Here is a 19009-nt window from a genome sequence, read left to right on the forward strand (position 1 = left end):
AGTCCAAAACACAGAAATAAAATATATACAACCAGAGAACGATCTAAGGTCTATGTCTTGTGCTACACCCTAAGGAAAGGCAACAGCAATCCCAGCATTAACAACTCGTATAATTACGCTACAACAGCAACGGACACGAACACCACCAGACATCACATTTGTATTTTTCCATGGTAATCTTGGAAGCGGACTGCAGGACACTATTAAACCCTGAGGCTAGAAAAGGAAAGCTCAAGACACAGTCTCCTAAATCCCTACTACTCTTCGCTGTATTTTGAATCACAGGAAACAAACCAAGGACATGACTTCCCAACTGCATAAGCCAATCCAAGTTAGCACTACTGTAATGCCTACCCTGTTCCATTGCTGTCTGCGCGCCTGCCATCCACTTTGAGATGGCTTGCGCAGATGTATGAACCCACCTAGTAAGGTGATTCACTGAGTTAAACATAAAGAAAACTAAAACCTACCCAAAAAAAAGTCATAAACACATGTTCTTCCCCATTAGAGGCAGGCTGGCATAATATAAGGGGCAGAAACAACCACAGGAGAGCCAGGAGGAACAACAGGGCTGCAGGGCACTGAGGTCTGCTCAATAACAGTTTCAGTTCTCACCCTTTTATGATATATATCCTTAGAACATAAAAAACAAAGGAGAAGGGACATGCAAGCATGAAATCTGAAGGAATTTCTACAAATTAGCATTTGACAAACTGTCTTGTATAGTAATGAACTTAAAGATGACTGGATGCCACAGAGAGCAGAGTTGAACTGGACAACAACAGTGATGGCTCGGATCGGTTTAAATAGTTTTCCAAATAATAAAACTGCTCTCGGGATTTATTTCTTAATTTTGCTTTTCACACCTCATTGTAAGTCTGGCTTCTTGCTGCTCTAGGAACTACTACACAACTTTCATTTCTCCCCAAACTTTCATTACCAATGGGATTTTGACGCCCCTATCATGCATACCCTTCTCCAGCCACAGTCACTCTGTCTGGATGGAAACCTCATGCTCTGGTTTTCTCACAGCAACAAAAGTGCAGCAAGTGCCACCTGATATCTGAAGCACTTCAACAGCTCCCGAGGTTAGCCAACAGACTTCAGTGTTCAGAACGGCTTCATCAATATTCAGAAATTTCTAAAATTACAGAAAGATTTTACCACATGTGACAGCATTTCAGTGTATGAGTGGATTTTACCACAGTGGTAAGTCAGAACTATTCTGTTCTCTTTGTCAGTAACGTGTGACATATCACACAAGGAGCTCAGATCTACCTCCAGAGCAACTAAACTTTGGAAGTACTTAAGAAGGATAATGTTCCCTGAAAAGATTAGCCAGAAATTACAAAAGCAAGATGGATGCTCATAGGAAAGCAAAATACCTCATGTGTTATTTAAAATATGCCACAGGTTTTAATGGTATGTATTTAGGAGCTATTGCTACACATTTCCAGTTATAAATGATTTTACATAAAATGGCACAAGGGTCCACCTGAATACTACAGCTGCTGAAATTTGGTGTGATCCTAACTCCCAGCAGGAATCAACTAAAATAAACTGCATGAAAACAAGAAATTATGGTTCTGCAGGCTGCATTGACCACCAAAAGAATTCTAGTTATAACACCTAGACTGACTGAAAAAAGGTTTCCATTTCTCTGCCGGCGAAATGTAATTTAGTAAGCGACTAACACACGACAGCTCTTTTGAAAAGGACATAGGGCTCAAATAAAACCATCTGCTACAGCTCTAAAATGAAGAGATTGCCTTCCCATCCAACATAGAGGCAGCTAACCCACACACAATCTCAAAATCTTGCTCCCAATCCATCTTAGCTTAAATAATGCTTTCTGCCATGCATGCAATGAGGAAAATCACCTGCAGCAAAAGAACAAGATTGACAGCTAGCATTGGTAGCGTTATAAAAACTGCTTCAGCTAAATCCACCAGAGCTCATCTGTCAGCATCTTTTCTTCCCACCTTTCTTTCAGCAGTTAGCAGATGCAGTTCAAATTTGGCCAAAACTTTTGCACTCATATCCTTGCATGGATATATTCAGCTTAAAAAGACTAAAATTACCCTAAGAACTTCTCAGATGACAGATTCCTCTCGAGTGAAAAACATGAAATAAAAATAAAATTCATTCTTCCCTAAAAGTAGTATTAATATTATCATCTCATTATCCATGTCAGCTAACCGTGACACTCTCCTGCCATAAGGATAGACAACATGCTTGCAGTAATATCTTGATTTTTTTTTTTTGCTTGAAAGTTCATCTATAACTTAAAACTATTTATCCAAGACAGCCATGAAACATCAGTACTAAATTCCACAACAGAGTTTCATGAGATGTCGTTTCTCTTCAGTTCAGTTGCTAACACTCTACACAACCTTCTGGTTCACCTTCAGAGATACTAGTGAAATATGAGTCTCAAGCTTAGATCTCATCTGTTCCTAAAGAATTTCCCGTTTTACCTACGAAATGAATACTAGCTTCAAAAGAATTTTCTCCAAAAATACTAAAGACTCTTGGAAGGACTCACTCGGATGGATGTCCTAGTCTGCTTAAGACTCTTTTCAAGAAGTTGATTCAGTTTTATCAACTTCAGAAATTATTCCCAAGTTTCTATTTCAGAAACCAAGAGAGAGAATGAATAAAAATAAAGGGGGATGACATTCTGAAGTAACTACTCTAAACGGACTGACATAATCAACTCCAATTTCTTCTCATTATCCATAACATTGAACGGACCAAAAAAAAATGGCACAGAACAAGACTCCAATAATCAAACTGAGTAAGCAGAATTTGTCTATAAGACATTGCGATGAAAAAAAATGAATAATGGGGATTTAGAGGCCACTAAAAAAAAAAAGTCAGAGTTCAAGTAGTCTGGCTTGAAGGAGATGCGAAGACTAGGTATCACGTTACGAAGGAGTATCAGATATTTCTAGGGCATTCCTACTACAGATGACAACAACTTTACAACAATCTACAAAACCAATGATTCAGCAGTACGTGCATGAATGCCTCTTAAATAACAAAGTACGTAGGAAGGCAGCACAGGAAATCATAAACTAGAAATGGAAAGATGAATATTAAGGAATGGTGACCCACAGCAACTACTAAGAATGATGGCCCAACGCTTAGGTGATGGTTACCACAGCAGTGGCTGCCCCACACATGTCCATTCAAAAGTCCCCTCTTTAGTTACACCTTTTACAAGTATGAAAAGGGATACCTCTGCTCTTGCTTGCTTTGGACAATGATTCCTTGAGTGCTACAAAAGTAGACTTTCAGATACAAGAGGAGGAACGCTCTCTGAAAAGTGTGGTCAAGGCTTTTTTTGCCTTTTTGTTTGCTTCTTAACTGAGTATATAGTGATACTGTACTGATTCCTGAATGTATATCTGATCGGTCTTTCCTGCTCTGATTATGTAGGTAGATGGACAAACCGGTGCATGTTTATTTGCAGAATTTGTCTATAGGACATTGCGATGAAAAAAAATGAATAATGGGGATTTAGAGGCCGCTAAAAAAAAATAAGTATTTCAATCTTCATTCTCAAGAAGGCTTTTCTCTTGTAACTGGAGCCAAAATCTCTCAAGAAAAGGATTAACAAGGGATTTGGGGTCCCTAGAAGTTTTACTCCACAGGATAGATCTACTGGCTCAAAAGACATTTCCCAGTTGCCAGTGACTGACAGACTTGTTTCTGACCCAGTCTGCAAACTGGCTGAATGACTGCATTAACGGTTCAGAGTGGTGCAGAACAACAAAGATCATACTGTTTGCCATGTACTGTTCATACAAAAAAAAAGAAAAAAGGATTTTAAATAGCAACTTAAAAAATACAACATCCTAATATGTAATCATACAGAAAAAACATGATGTTATTGCAGTCCTCCTCCTATAATTTCAAATTCAACAGCTTAATCTCTTTAATACCTTAAATCAAAACATAATACTAGCTTTTTCAAACATTTAAAATACAGCAAAGTATTTTGCTACCAAAAGGATATTTCTAAGAGGACACAACATGAGATGGCCATTTTAAATTACCTTCTCTAATTACATCTCTAAAAATGCTGTACATTCAGCTCTGTAAAAACATCGGTCTTCATTATGTGCGCCACACAGGTTTTCATTCAGTTTTATCAACTTCAGAAATTATTCTCAAGTTTCTATTTCAGAAACCATGAGAGAGAATGAGTAAAAATAAAGGGGGATGACATTCTGAAGTAACTACTCTAAACGGACTGACATAATCAACTCCAATTTCTTCTCATTATCCATAACATTGAACGGACCAAAAAAAAAATGGCACAGAACAAGACTCCAATAATCAAACTGAGTAAGCAGAAAGCAGTCCACTTCATGAGACCCGAGTTCTTTTCAGAGATTCAGGTCCATGAAAGATTCTGGGGAAAGAGGGGAAAGAGGGGAAAGAGGGGAAAGAGGGGAAAGAGGGGAAAGAGGGGAAAGAGGGGAAAGAGGGGAAAGAGGGGAAAGAGGGGAAAGAGGGGAAAGAGGGGAAAGAGGGGAAAGAGGGGAAAGAGGGGAAAGAGGGGAAAGAGGGGAAAGAGGGGAAAGAGGCGAAAAAAGGCGGGGCGGGGGGGCCAGGGGGAACCAGTCTTCCACATAGGCCATTTCACAGGTTGGTAGTCAGGGCAAATTCAGTTTTCTACTTGATGAGGCTTACAAGAATCCAAACCAAACTGCATGAAACAGCCCAAGTCTATCAATACAAGAGGTAGATTATCTTGAGAAAACAAAACAAAACCAGTTTGCCCTTTCAGAAGAAAACTGTAGACAAAGACCTACAGTAAGGGGTTTGGGAATCAACCACATTTAGTTATCTTTTATAGCTATGAGTAAGCCACCTAGAGAGGGAAGAGGTCTTCTGATTAGTCACTGAATCCAACAGGTAGATCAAGGCATTTCTTTCCATCAAGGAGGTTTTACACATGACTTTTCAAGGATGTACAGCTCTACTCACCTAACTGCACAGGAAGGCACGGTGCTCAGAGCTAGGCTATAGATACCTGGAGGAAGAGGGACAGGCGGATGAACCTGCAGGCACATGAATTTCATTGGACCTACAGTTGAATCTCAAAATCTTGGTTGCCTATGCATATATGTTGAAACTTGGTCTCTGCCCCATGTTCCTATTCCACCCAAGTACAGGTCAAGTAAAACGTGACTACACTTATCTTTCAGAAGTCAGATTTTGTTCACAGCAAAACTGCCCTGTTTAAAATCAACATTATTCTTACAGATCATGCATAGAAAGAACACTCTAATCTTAGTAAGAAGGTAAACAAACTATAAGGAAGAAAGTTTCGACTCTCTAAAACCAAGTTATTCTTCTAACAAAGATTACAGCTGGCATGTACAGGACCTGTATACAAAAGACTGAGCATTTAATATCACAAAAGCCTGTTTTGTTCAACAGATGTGACCTACACATTTGCACTCTAACAGGACACCAGGTAGGTAAAACACTAATTCCAAACCTTTCAGATTTTTACGTATTTCATATTTTTAGAATATATTTGTCTTTGTCAAGTTATCAATTCAAACTTAAACACTATGCAAATACCTAAACTTAGTACCAATTAATAAAGTATCTCAAAAATGTTCCTACTTTAGAAAGTTAAAACCAAACTGACTGGAGATCAGCAGCCAAGTACGTAGGAAAAAGAGCACACTGAAACACACAACCAACCATTAACTGTTGTGCACTTCTGCAGGTACAGAGAATTTTCTTAATTTTACTTCATTAATTTAGATGTGTTGAATGATAAATTTACCCAATATTGAGAAATGAATTGGGAACAAAAAAGAGTTCTAAAGCTGGTTGGTTTGTTTTTTTCCAGTGCATTAATAATTAAAATCTTGAAGGAAATTATAAACACATGCAATTAATTCAGTAACTAACGATAATACCACCTTTGTTGAATAAACCTGATGACGGAAGGGTTTATTTTTTGTTATAATGATAATACCTACAATTTAACAAAATGTTGTAAAAAAGTAAGGGTTTTGTACACCTTTAATGTAATTCCACTTTCCATCAAAATGCAGGTGGACATAATTGTGAATAAAAAAACCTTAACAAATCAGGAGGCATGATGCACCTTTTCCACAATCAGAATACAAAAAGAACTGTAATCAATGCATGGCAGGCTATAACAATGCCATCGTAATGATCACCAACAATCAGAGATAGAAAGCATTCTCCTAGCTAAAGCTAATTATACTAAACAAGAATACTATTTTTTTCTGAAAAAAATACTGAAAAATAGAAATGTAAAACCAGATTAAAACTGATTGCTTAAATCAGGCTGCCCAACTTTGCTGATTAAATACATTATATTTTCATTATCAGTTAAGTCATAGAAACTAAGGACTAGAAACAACTTCCTAATTCAGGACCCCAGTTCTCACCTATCACTACAAAAGCACATATAATCACTTAAAAACACATTACAAACTCAATCCTACAGCATCTGGTATTTTGCCCCCACAATTTCTACTGGAAAAATGTTCCAGGAAGATTTTTTTTTGTGTGTGTGTGTGATGGTTTCAGGCCTTCTTATAGTTTTCTACATAAGCATTTACACTGTCAAATCAATCCATGTCAAACCAATTAATATCCTAGCACTAACTTCCAGTTCTTCCTTCCCACCTCTCCATCCCCTTCCCAACTCACTTGGATTCAGAGAAAGTAATAGTACTTTTACTCAGGGTAGATTTTTTTTCTCATGGCATGGTTAAGCTCCTAACCTAGTAGTCCTTCTCTGAGTCTGCTCCAGTTAGATTTTACCATTCTTAAACTGCAGAGCACCAAAACCATGTGCAGTATCCCAGACAATGTCTCAGCAGGCCCCTACGCAGCAAGTTGCTCATTTCTGCAAGACCTGACTTATGTCCAGTACCCTTTCAGTCAGTCCATGCTGGCAGTTTAGAGATCCCACCATCACCCAGCTCCACCCTCCAGCATTTTCAGTATGTTCCCACTTAGAGGAAAAGATATGCTGCTCGAGTACAACCTCACATACTTAAACCTCCCTTTTTTACTTTTAAATCTCACTTTCAAAAATTGTTATTTCAATTCCCAAGGTCCTTCAACTCTTATTGCATAATCTTCCTGCATACTAATTAAACCTCTCAAAATTAATCAACGGTTTCATCACCCTAATTTTAAAATTTGCCTAAGCAGATAAAATCTACTTCCTGTCTAGAAAATCAGTTCTCTTATCAAAACCACCAGGTTAGCATGACACAATTTGGAAAGCTCCTTCTGCACTTCAACATTTCTTGCTGCTTTCCACCACCCCTTAGAATTTCTTCTGAAGTTTCACCTATAGCTGAAGTTAGACCGACAGACCTCTACATTTTAGAACTGGACTTGAAATTTTTCACGTTTTAAGAACATCAGCATCGTCCCTGCTATACTCAGGTATCTATTCTCAAATGGTGTCACCTCCAATTCAGAATATTGCCTTAGTTGAAGGCAAGTGTGAACTTCTGAGTGAGCTTTTCTAGAATCCTGCAATAGAGATCACTGAACTGAATTTATTAAAATCTGGATTCTGTATTTATAATCGTCTTGGTAATTCCTAATTCCGAATTACCCTCTCCCTTAAAATTTCATTTTTTTGTTTCTTCTTGTGTTAAAAATCACTGTCCTTATTGAAAGTTGATTACTTAAACTTCATCCTGGTAAGCACAGTGCATTGAATAAATATCTGTGCCATTTCCTCTCAGATTTTTGCTACTATTCCTTGGAGTTGATTTTGAAACCTTTCATACCAGCACATCAATCTCAAATCATCCTTAATCTCTTTTTTCTTGGTTCCAAATGGCTGCAACTACGTTTTCCTTATTTTTCTATTTGCACATTTCCATTGTCTGTCTTAAAACATGCGAAGTCCAGGTCTGTTCGGGCTTTAACAATTCTCTGCTAAGATTCACTTTTTGATTGATCATGTGATATTCGTTTCTCAGTTCTTCCTGCTGTTTCTTGCAGGCTCTCTGCTTATTCCTAGAGGGCTTTTCGAGATAAGCGTCCTTACAATCAGATCATATCCTTGAGTTTTTCGGATGTCTGAAAGACTCCTATAGTATTAACATTTTTCATTAAAACAGATTCTCTCCACATTCAAGTCAGAGAAACCCTGTTTAGCCAAGTTTTCAAACTATTTCCTTCTGAAATCTGAATCTTTACTCCAGATTTATGAATTTTAGAACATACCTCTATGTAGGATTTTTTTATTTTGCTGCATATGCATGTAAATTCGCATGATTAAAAAAGGCCTAATTGTAGAAACATCTAATATTTATTGTATATACAGTGCCAGCACACCCCATTTCTTCTGCTTCTCCCAGATTTTGAGTTGTCAGACTTGGTAATTCCTATCTTCAATGCAGCCAAACTGAGTTTCCACTATTATTCTTTCAATTTAAAGATCTCCCTGGATCCTCCAACTTTGTATTAAGTGTTATACACACACCACTAAAAATCATGAGACTCCAATAATCTTAATGGGCTAGTTCCTTCTTTGGAAGAAATTAAGGTAGACGTACACAACAGTTTCACAAAATTTATATTTTAAACAATATATGGACTGCACACTTCAATACACAACTTGGTTTGAAAGCATGAGTATCTCTGTTTCTACACTAATGCCCAAAGGTTATCTGGATCTTCAGCGTGGACAACTTCCTAAGTTGAATTTGTCTCTCTGGTCATTTCCTTGCATGGACATTTCTGAAATACACCTTACTTTTGAACATGCATGAGTTAATTACATTTTTTGCCCATGAGAAATTTTTCTTGTTCCCATTGAAAAGAACATTGAGTATTTCAATGGTATTTTATGGTTTCTTTGTGGGGAAAGAAAACACTGCAAAGATGATTATTCAGAGCAGGGTATCAGGTACAACAAAGGAGCCACTGAAGGTGAAATACCAGAGAAATCAGAGTATGAGAGAAAGGATGTGTAAGGGTATTCTACTATCAATTGCCACAATTAAGCAAACACAGCTATCAGTTAAGAATGAAAATTTGAAGACCTTAACTGAAACTTACTTATGTGAAGACAGATTCTCCTTTAACCTGGCAGCTTCCCAACTACTGTGTAAACCTAAGTCTTATTCTGCATTCTTCAGCAGTTAGCTGATATTTTTAGTCACACTGTTCAAAGTCTGTTCCGGGACACTTGGCATAAACCTGGGTTTAATTTTTAGTGAGCAAGTCAACTCTCCGTTCCTTTGAATAACAGAAAGTGAAGATATCACATATAACAGAAAGATTTTGAATTATATATGACATACTGGATACGGAGGTACAACACCTAACTGCACAGAGTCAACACTGCAAAGCCACTTGGGTTTTGCAATGTACTTTCCAGCGCTCCAGACCCCAGTCAGACTGGTTAGCCAACATGCGGGGATGAACTGAAGCTGACTCCATGTGCAAGAACTGCACTCAACAAACCCTTCCAGAGCACAGACCGCACCACACCAATACCTGCTATAATCATCAGCATCTTCTAGTCCTGCTGGGCTAATGAGCTTTGCTGTGATGAGCAGAGGGAGCAGTAGTGAGACCACGTTAAATACCTATAGAGACCCACAGGTCTTGTAGAGTCACTCACTGGCTCCTCCACGCCGTGTTATCAGTGGCCTGAGTTCTGGGAACATGGTGCAAAATTTTCCAAGGTTTATCCAGCAACATTTCTGATCCAGCATGGGTACAGCACTTCATCTAATGAAAGCAACTGTACTGTTATCCTTGGAAGCCGTATGTTCACAAGCCTAGGCATTTATATCTGCACTTGGGTAATCTGCTCCCAAATAGCCAATGGCTGACTGCATATCATACTCTGAAGAAGTGGCCTTTGTATTTACGGGCTAATTTCTGCAGACTGGGATTAACAGAATTAGCTAGTAATCGAGTACTGAATAACCAGAATTTGCTTTCTGGTAAGAACACATTATTTCCAAATCACAGTTTGGCTTCCAAATGCTGACAGATGTCAATAAATTATTACAGTTTTGAATTTTTTTTAGTACTGCAGCCTAAGCACCTATATTAAAATGTTTATTTTTTTCTAACCATGAAGCCTTTTAAAAAAAATGTACATATACAGGTAATCCAGCTAGCCAACCTTCACAAAGTATTTTAATCAGAACTCCAGAATAGGCACCGTATGCCAAAACACCAGAGATTAAAAGGCACATGACATAGCAATACACATTTTGCCATACATTTAATCAGTTCCCAGCCAAGTGGTTACTGTTCCAGAAGCATTTCCAAAAGACAGATTTACTAAAACAATATTAGAGAAATGAGTTTCAAGTTTGTAGCACGAGTGCCAGTGATCTTGCAATGACCAGTCAAGCCAGTTAGATATGAGTGTGAATTCTTGAAACCCAGAAGTGTGTCTACAACTAATCTCCTTGTTTAATGCCTGGTGGTGAGAGTGTAGGAAAGAAGGATGAAGGTAACCTTGTTCAAACACATGACTTTTGCACTGTTCAAGGAATGGGATGCTTAAATTACTATTCCAGTTTAGACTGTATTTTAAGACAGAGTGAGAAGAAAACAGTCTACAGTGTATTTTAGATTATTCAAAAACCATGACAGAATTGTTATCGTACTGTTCTTAGTCACCACTCTTATGAGCAAAATATGAGACACATTCTTCCTAAAGAGGAAACAAAATGTGTAGTTTGGGTAAAACTAGTTTCGGTTTGTGCAGAACAAGGGACATATAAGAACCAGTGTTGTTAATCACTCACTTGTATTTGATTTGGAGAATAATACCCATTGCGAACAGCTAGTCCTCAATTTAACAGTAGCAGCAGTGAAAGTTAAATCCTTATAAACACCAACATCTGTGTCATCATTTGTTGCTAGGGCACATGCAACACTAAATAAGAAGGTCTAACCAATACAGCATATTGCATTAAGGATTCAAAACCCAAGCTCGTTAACATTTTATGACCTACTGGGAAGTATATATTGTCTCCAAAACAGCAGTATCTAATATGGAAAGCTAATTAAGAGGTCTACTACTAGGAAAAATGAAAACTTTCCATCAAAACCATCTTCCATTGACCCAACACCAACTGGTTAGTTTAATCCCTATTTACAAATTGTTTGTGCAGAAAACAGTTATGGCTTGAGTGAAGACGCCCACACCTGCTGGTTGGTGCAGATACCAAAGAGGCAGGGAAGGTGCAGAAGAGAAATGAACAGGACTGGGGCAGAGGCAGCATTACAAGGCCAGAGACAGCAAGCTGAGGGCACTACCTAGCATGGCCCCACTTGGCCTGGCTGGGTTTCCTTCCACAAGGTAAACTTCCAGTAGCTACATGCCCTCTTCTGTCTTACTAGCAGCAGAAGACATAGTCTGAGCAGAATCATCATCAGGCGGTCCAAGGGGACCACGTAAGGGAAGAGCTCTGGTGCTAAATCCATATTCACCCAGCTGGAAGAGCAGGAACAGGTTCCTGAGAGAGCACGTGTTTTAGTTTCAACCACGGGTGAGTATTTCCATGGATGTGATCCTAGCTTTGGAAAAATAAGAGTTGGAGAGACTGACTCGCCATTCAAAAGGATTGATGTTACACACTGTATCATGATACTTTGTGTAGTATCCATACCGCAGAAGTCTCAAATTGTGAACCCTTTCAGTACCCATCAGCTATTTTCAAGCTTTAGGATTTAATTTCTGATTCAAAAATAGTCATAATACAAATTAATGGTAGTGAACTTCAGAGTCAAATCAGGAGGGGGGAAAAATTAAAGCACAACTGAAGAACAGCCTAATTTGGAAGAAGAAAATCCACACTCAAAATGTAAGAATAGATTAAGTACAAACACCCACTTTCCTTTTCTCTAATCTCCGATTCTCTTCATTTTGCAATTGCCCTTAAAAATGGTGACATGAAGAGAAAGGGGATAATCTCAGGCTGTCAAGTTGCTGTGGATGTATCCCTTCTAACGATGAGATGTAAATATTATTTTACTTGCCTGAAAATGCCTTAAGCCATTGTTTAAGCACTACGGGTTTACAAGGGAGGCAGCGCTGAAATAGAGAACTCAATGCATTTAAATATTAACATTAAAGCAAGATGATGATCATTAACACAGTTAACTATCCCAAGTCTTCAGCAAAATTTTCCAGTTATGTATCTTTACTACAGGGTCCTTTTTTTTAATCAATAAAAGTTATTTTTTCAAAAAAATGCTACTCTGTTTAAATCCTACTACATTAACAAATTTTCTTGACGCAATAGTTTGTTCTCCATGGATTTCACGTATGTTCAAGTGTTGTCAATGCTTTCTCTACTGAAGATATTGCCAACAAATTTAAACAGGAACTTTCATTTGTCATTGTGAGAAAAAAACCAAACAAACACACCTATAACCTTCTTCAGATGAAGATAAATACTCAAGTGATGAAGTCCCATAAAAAAAAAAAACGTATTTCAAAGTTTCACTTGAACTGAAACACAGAGCAGCATATACTTCATTTCCAATAAGTTTTGCATTGTTACATTTCTTTCAAGTCCAGGCTGAACCGAAATTTCAGAATTACTGCACCAGTTATTTTTTTTTCCATGATATCTAGAGTAGTAGCATAAACCTGATTTTAAAAACAACTAGCTTTCCACTGTGCATTTTACCAATATAGCAAAGCTCAACAACTCATTATGTGTCAGTCTGTACTTGGCAAACAATGACTTTTTTTGTAAGATTCTAAGATGCATTCCCTTGACCTACCCTCCCTCCCTGCATTTTAAGATACAGTTTAAGAACCTCCATTCACCCCACCACTATGGGAAGGAAAAGGACAAAAAAAAGGAACCATGAATTTCAGAAAACAAATTGCAGTATTAGCCACTGTTTTCCTATGCGTGGATGTTGGCAAGTAGCTTCAGTTGGCCATATGGAACACGCTAATACTTGCTTTTGTCCAACGAATAAGAATTAAAGAATCAGGTAGTGATTTAAAATAGATATTACATATGCTTTATAAGTTATTTTTTTCCATGGGGCAGGGGGATACTTTCTTTATAGCTAATGCCTTGCTACAATATTTATGTTCAATGGAGAAAATACCTTCTATTTTTCTGTCCTGCAGTTTTTTTAACACCTGAAAGAGGCTCAATTAATTTCTCTTATGAAACATATTTATTAAGGACATCTAATATACTATTCTAATTTAAAGTAATGTTAAAACATGTAACTAAAAAAAAACCTTTGAGTTGAAGACAACTGGTTCAAATTTAGCCAGTGCCTTTTATTTCACCATATTATATTCTAATGAAAGCTATTTTGGGAAGAGAGAGGGATGAGGCTGGAGCAAAACTGTTCGGGCCATACAATTATGGGAATACTGCTATTATTCAGGCACCAGGAAATAGGAAGCGTCACAAAAATTACTTCCTTACCTACATTTGTTAGAAATAAAGGAAAGATCATCTTGATCTCCGGTATAAATACTCGTGATGCCAAAATATTGGATGGCTTGAATCCAGGATATTAAAATAGCTCTGCCTTTTGAAGTCTGAATTTGGGGTTTTTAAATACTGATATCCCTTACAAGTCTAAAGATCAGCAATATTGTCTGTCTTACTCCACTCCTCACTCCACTGGCCTTTCATCTACTAGCATAACAGATATACATACTTATTACTCAGAACTGGGTTATGCAGTTGTTTTGCATCTTTTTTAATTCCTTTCTCTTACTAACATTGGCAACACTTCAGGAGGTATTTTGGGAAGTAAAAGACACTGGGAACCCTTAAGAGCCAAATGGATTACAGTATTTTTCGGATGTCCTTAAAACTAACCTTTGCCTCCAAAACTTAATATGGAAAAAAGTTTATAATATAAACTATGTAAGTGAAAGTTAGAAAAATATGAAGCACAATATTACAGTACCACCAGAGTTAACACTAAACAAATCAAAGCATTTGATGAAAGCAATATTGAGCTTGAATCATACAGAAGTCATTTACACCCTCCTTGTATACAAAACATTGCACACCATGTGAAAAAAAACCAACAAACTAAACAGGAAACCCACTCTCTTGTATTTATACAAGCTACTTTACATAATAACAGAAACTACTGATTTTATCCAGGTAAGGCAAGAAAGAAAACAACTTGCTTTTTTTTCTGCAAAACAGAAGTGTTCATAAGCATGTAATCTGTTTTGTTAGACCAGCTGAAAGGATTTTTTTGTATTATTATTGAAGTCTCCTTTGTCGTAAACCTCGCTGCTTCACATTCTGTTGACGTTACATTTATGCAACCAGAGATGTATCAGATACACTCCCTCTAAGAAAACCATGTGTTGTTACATTCAGCCAGGCACTTTTTACATTGCCAACTCTCTAAAACATGAATACAGGCTATAAAAACATATCTACTAGTAAGGAATAAACATGTTTAAGAAAAGAGGAAAGGAGCAGACTCACACAGTGCAGACTTATCTTACAATATCAGAAGTTTTCCCCCCCCCCTTATTTCCTTTTTTAGCAACTTGAAATTAGAACATAGCATTCATGATTTCTCACCCATTCAGTATCAATACTACCCAAATACTGGCATCAATGGTTTCCGAAGAACTACAAATCCCCAAATTTGCTTAAAGAAAACATCACCAAATTCTGAAGGTTTCAGCTCTAAACACAGAGGGGTTTGCTGCAGAACAAAAACATTTACAGCATCCTAGAAGGAAGGGCGAGAAAAGATGATGATGGGAGAAGAAACAGAGCATGCTGCTTCCATTCATGTAGTAGTGATGTCAGCGCCTGCAATGGTAGTTGCTCTGACCTGTAGAGGCTCAAAGCTGGAGTGTTTTCACAGAAATCTCCTTTATAAAAAGAACCTCTGGCAAATCACTAAAACACCCACAACAAAATGGCTTAGTAGGATAGCCAATTCAAGGAATCCTGTAACTGGAAAAGGCTGAAAGGAGGTGGGGAAGGGGCAGGTGTCTTAAGAAGAGAAAAAACATCTATCCATCAGAATCATAAGCAGCCTCCAGCACGAGCATACTCGTGAAACAATCTAAGTCAGACTGCAGAGCCAAAGACAAACAGATCTCCTGCACTGGTGAGAAAAACAACAGGATTATACCTAGAGCCTAAGCTTACATTTTACAGCAGTGGGAAACGGTTTTGAAAAACCTGAGAAAATAAAATAATAATAAAAAAAACTGAATCAAGTCGCTTCCCCAAGACTTGCATGCTGACAACAACTATAAATAGCTGGAGTAGCACATTGTTTAACAAGCCGCAGCAAGATGGTCCATGTTTGAAAACAGAACATTTTTTTTTTTTTTTACAAGTCCTCCATTATTACTGCAGCAGTTCTCCAGTTCAGCAATCAATTTTCTATATACTACTACCACCGTATATAGACTACAAACAGCGTTTTTAGTATCCATACATAATACACCAAAATGCTAAGAACAAGCAGGGAAACAAAGACAAAATCCTGCCCCATGGCATACAACTATATTCCAAACTGTGTAAAAACAGCTCTAGGTTTGGAGGGGGCGGGGGGATGTTGGTAACCTTTTTTCCTTTGCGAGACCAAAGAAATAGGGTATCTTATTACCCTCGCCTGCTAGAAAATGGTGCCTGTATTTCGGTAAAATAAAGCTGTTGACGTGTGCAATTGTGGTCATTATTAGGGCGATCACGTTGTTTTCATTCATTCATTCAGGATTTGCTAGAGGATGTCAGCTTCTGCAGCAGCAGCTGGCTTGACCTGGAGGAGGGGGAACAAATTCCTCCCAGTGCATACAGATTACAGGGCGCATTTCGTGACGGACCATTTATGATCTTATACATTGCGCTCATTAAACCGAATCAAGCCGTGTATGCTGCTAAGGCGGTTCACCGTGAGGCAAGCTCCAACAAGTTTAATGACGGAAAAGTCATTCAGTACTAATTTATAGTCTGATTTATTAATGCTAAAATAGCCCACAGATGAAGATGACTGAAACCACTTTCTAAAATAAAAATTTCCCCTCCAACAAAAGCTTCGTACATAATAATGAAATATTTCACAGCTTTGCAGTATTTTTCCTTGCTTGCAGGTTAACTGCCCACATTCCTCCCTCTTCAATACACCTTAAGCGTAGACCTTTATACACTGCACCACTACAATGTTTTGCTCCGGGTCCCCATAATTAAATAATTTACAGTATTCATCAGCAGCACCATCACTATTCATGTGCACTGATTGTTTTTGTTTTGCCTAGCTTCCCATTAGGATTTTCCAAAGGTTAACGAGTAGGAAAAAAGGAAATCTACATTTAGTATTTCATATAGTGAGAAAAATATGATCTTTAAAATTTTAAGTAGAGCTTGGATGAAGCAAAATCACTGAAGCTCAGTTCTATTTTCAAACACAAGAACTTCTGCATAAATAGATGATCTTTTTGAGAAATAAGTTATGAAGTATCTCTGTTCAGATTATAACACAACCAAATTAGTCATCTGCATAAGCACAAATACTGTATAGGGTAAATTAACTCCATGCGTAACTGGCAGTGACATTTTGCTCATTTGCAAAATGCTGCCCATGTCCTAGCACCGTTCTGATGAGAGAGATGTGCCGAAGTTACAAATACTACAGATTGTAAGGTTTTACTACACATTAAAACTGAAACCGTGGGAGGGGGTAGGGTAGGGAGAAGGTAACAGATTCCACTGCTACAAACACGTTGGCAATCAACACAGACCACAATTTGCCATAGAAATGAAACACAGTAAGACTTAAGAAAGGCACAGAACAAGTGAGGGGTACTGAACCACGTAAAACGTTCCCAAGAAGAGATGATGTGAGATACCCGATAGCTACAGCCGGATAACATAAAAAGTGCATTTAGTCTGATTCATTCAACTGCTGAAGTGATGGGAGAAGGGGGGAGGGAGGGGGGAGGTAAGATGGCCACTGCCACTTTAACACATTCAATAATTTAACAGACAACCTGACACAGGTTAAGTTGGACTTGCTGGGAATCAATTTTACATTTTAAACTTTACAGGCCTATTCTGGCTACGTTGGGTTGTTTTTTTTTTATTTTACAGTCTCGAGGATTCAGTATTAAATATCACAAGGAGGTAGACTGCGTTATTTGTTTTTAAGCATCTCAATATGGGAATTTCCTTTTTGTTTTAGAGTCTGTGCTTGAAAACATTACGTATTTTAACCTAAGATGTTACAAAAACGCAAGTCTTTTAAGAAACAGAGCTCTGCAGAAAGGAAGAGCTTTTGAGGCTTGGGTTTAAGGCGCACTTAAGAACGGGGCTGTGACACCCCAGATATACATCTAACCCATTAACAACCCCTACTGAATAATTACACGTGTAGACAGGGAAGCGGATTCATTTCAAACTCATCCCCCCGTGGCACACCTCCCCTTACGGGCAGGAGGGAGCAGAACCGTCGGGGGAGCCCCGGCCCGCTCCCCTCCGCAGCGGGGGGAACCCGGAGGGCGGCGGGTCTGGCCCCGGCTCCGCTCCGCTGGGGAGGCGCTTCCTCCCGCAGCCGGCGCTGGCAGGCGGCGCGGGGGGAGGACCGGGGTGTTTTTCCCAAGCCCGAGGAAGAGGAGGAGGAGGATGACATTTAAGGGCTCGCCTGCCTCCCGGGGGAAGGGACGAGGTGCTTCCCCCCGCCGGCAGGGCAAACCCGGGCACGGCACCTGCCCCGCTCCCGGGGCGGTGGGGGTGCCCCTAAAGGGCTCACCCTCACACATACCCCCAGCCGCTCTCCGAGACTCCCGCCGGGCCGGGCCGGCAGTCCCCCGGGCTCCCACCCCCGCTGGCCCGGGGGCCGGGCAGGGCGCACGCCCCACACCAGGGAGTGCAGAGGAGGGGGGGACCGGGGGTGCTCGGAGGCCGAGCCAGCAACTCCCCGGGTGGGGGGAAGGGGGGTAAGAGGGGGCAGGGAAGCAGGACGCCGGCTTTGTCCCGGTGCTTTACCTCTGTACACCGGGGAGCTGGGGCTCCGTCTCTCAGGTGAGCTGCTCCTCCTGCTCTCCGGCGAGCGCCGCTGCCGGCCCTTCACCCTGCCCGGCTCCGCCGCGCCGCCTCCCGCCGCCAACGGCGGCGTCGCGCTGGGCGGCGGCGGGCTGCCTCCGCCGCGACCCCCGCCGCCGCCGCCCCCCGGCCCGGTGTTGCTGCCCACCGAGGCGGAGGGGGACCGGGTCGGGCTGTGCTGGTTGCCCCGCAGGAGCTGGTACGGGACGGTCGCCCGGATGGGCTGGAGCAGCCGGCTGGTCCCCGCCGCGCCTCCCCCGGCGCCGTTACCGGGGCCCCCGGCCGTGCCGCCCCCGGCAGTGGGGGACCCGGCGGCGCCGCGCCTCATCCTCTGCGGCGGGGGCTGGTGGTGGGACGGGGGGGTCTGCGAGGAGCTGGACGAGGAGGACATGGTGGGGATGCGCAGGACCCGGCGGGTCACTCGCTCCGGCGGCCGCGGGGGGTTCGAGCTCGGCCCCCAGCGCCCCGCATGCACCGGCCGCGGGGGTAGGGGGAGGGTGGAGGGGGAGGAAGGAGGGAGGGGGCGGGGCGGGACAAGCGCTTCACGGCCCGAGGGAGTCTCCGCGCCGCCTGCCCGGCTGCCCCCGGCGCTTCCTATCGGCGACGGCGGCTGCTCCCACGCCAGGCTCCGGCCATCGCTGCCCGACCCAGCGTCGCAGGCACCGGGGGCGCTGCCGAGCCCCGCGGCCGCTCACATCGTACAGCGCTGCCGGCTCCGAGCGGTCGGCGGCGGGGCGCGGCGAAGGCACAGGCGGCCGGAGGGGGTGGGATGGCGAAGGGGGGAGACGCTCGTAGCCGGCTCCGGCTCCTGCCCCCGCCGGCGCCCGGCAGCCGCGACCAACACCATCCACTCGCCGCGCCGCCCTGCCTGCGAATGGCAACGCGCAGCCCCGACGCCCGGCCGCGACGGGCAGGGGCGGCAGCCG

General features: G+C 41.2%; 1 protein-coding gene across 3 annotated transcripts in view; it reads right to left on the reverse strand.

The window, feature by feature from the left end:
• The window catches only part of GLCCI1 (glucocorticoid induced 1), a 58048-nt gene extending 39503 nt beyond the window's left edge, over positions 1-18545 (reverse strand). For all 3 annotated transcript variants that reach the window (XM_054192102.1, XM_054192103.1, XM_054192104.1), the window contains exon 1: positions 18027-18545. In XM_054192102.1, the coding sequence (XP_054048077.1) occupies positions 18027-18474 (448 nt within the window). In that variant the 5' untranslated portion in view covers positions 18475-18545. The remainder of the gene's footprint in view (positions 1-18026) is intronic.
• Positions 18546-19009: the final 464 nt, after the last annotated feature.

The sequence above is a fragment of the Rissa tridactyla genome, chromosome 2 (genome assembly GCF_028500815.1).
Source record: "Rissa tridactyla isolate bRisTri1 chromosome 2, bRisTri1.patW.cur.20221130, whole genome shotgun sequence".
Taxonomy (NCBI): domain Eukaryota; kingdom Metazoa; phylum Chordata; class Aves; order Charadriiformes; family Laridae; genus Rissa; species Rissa tridactyla.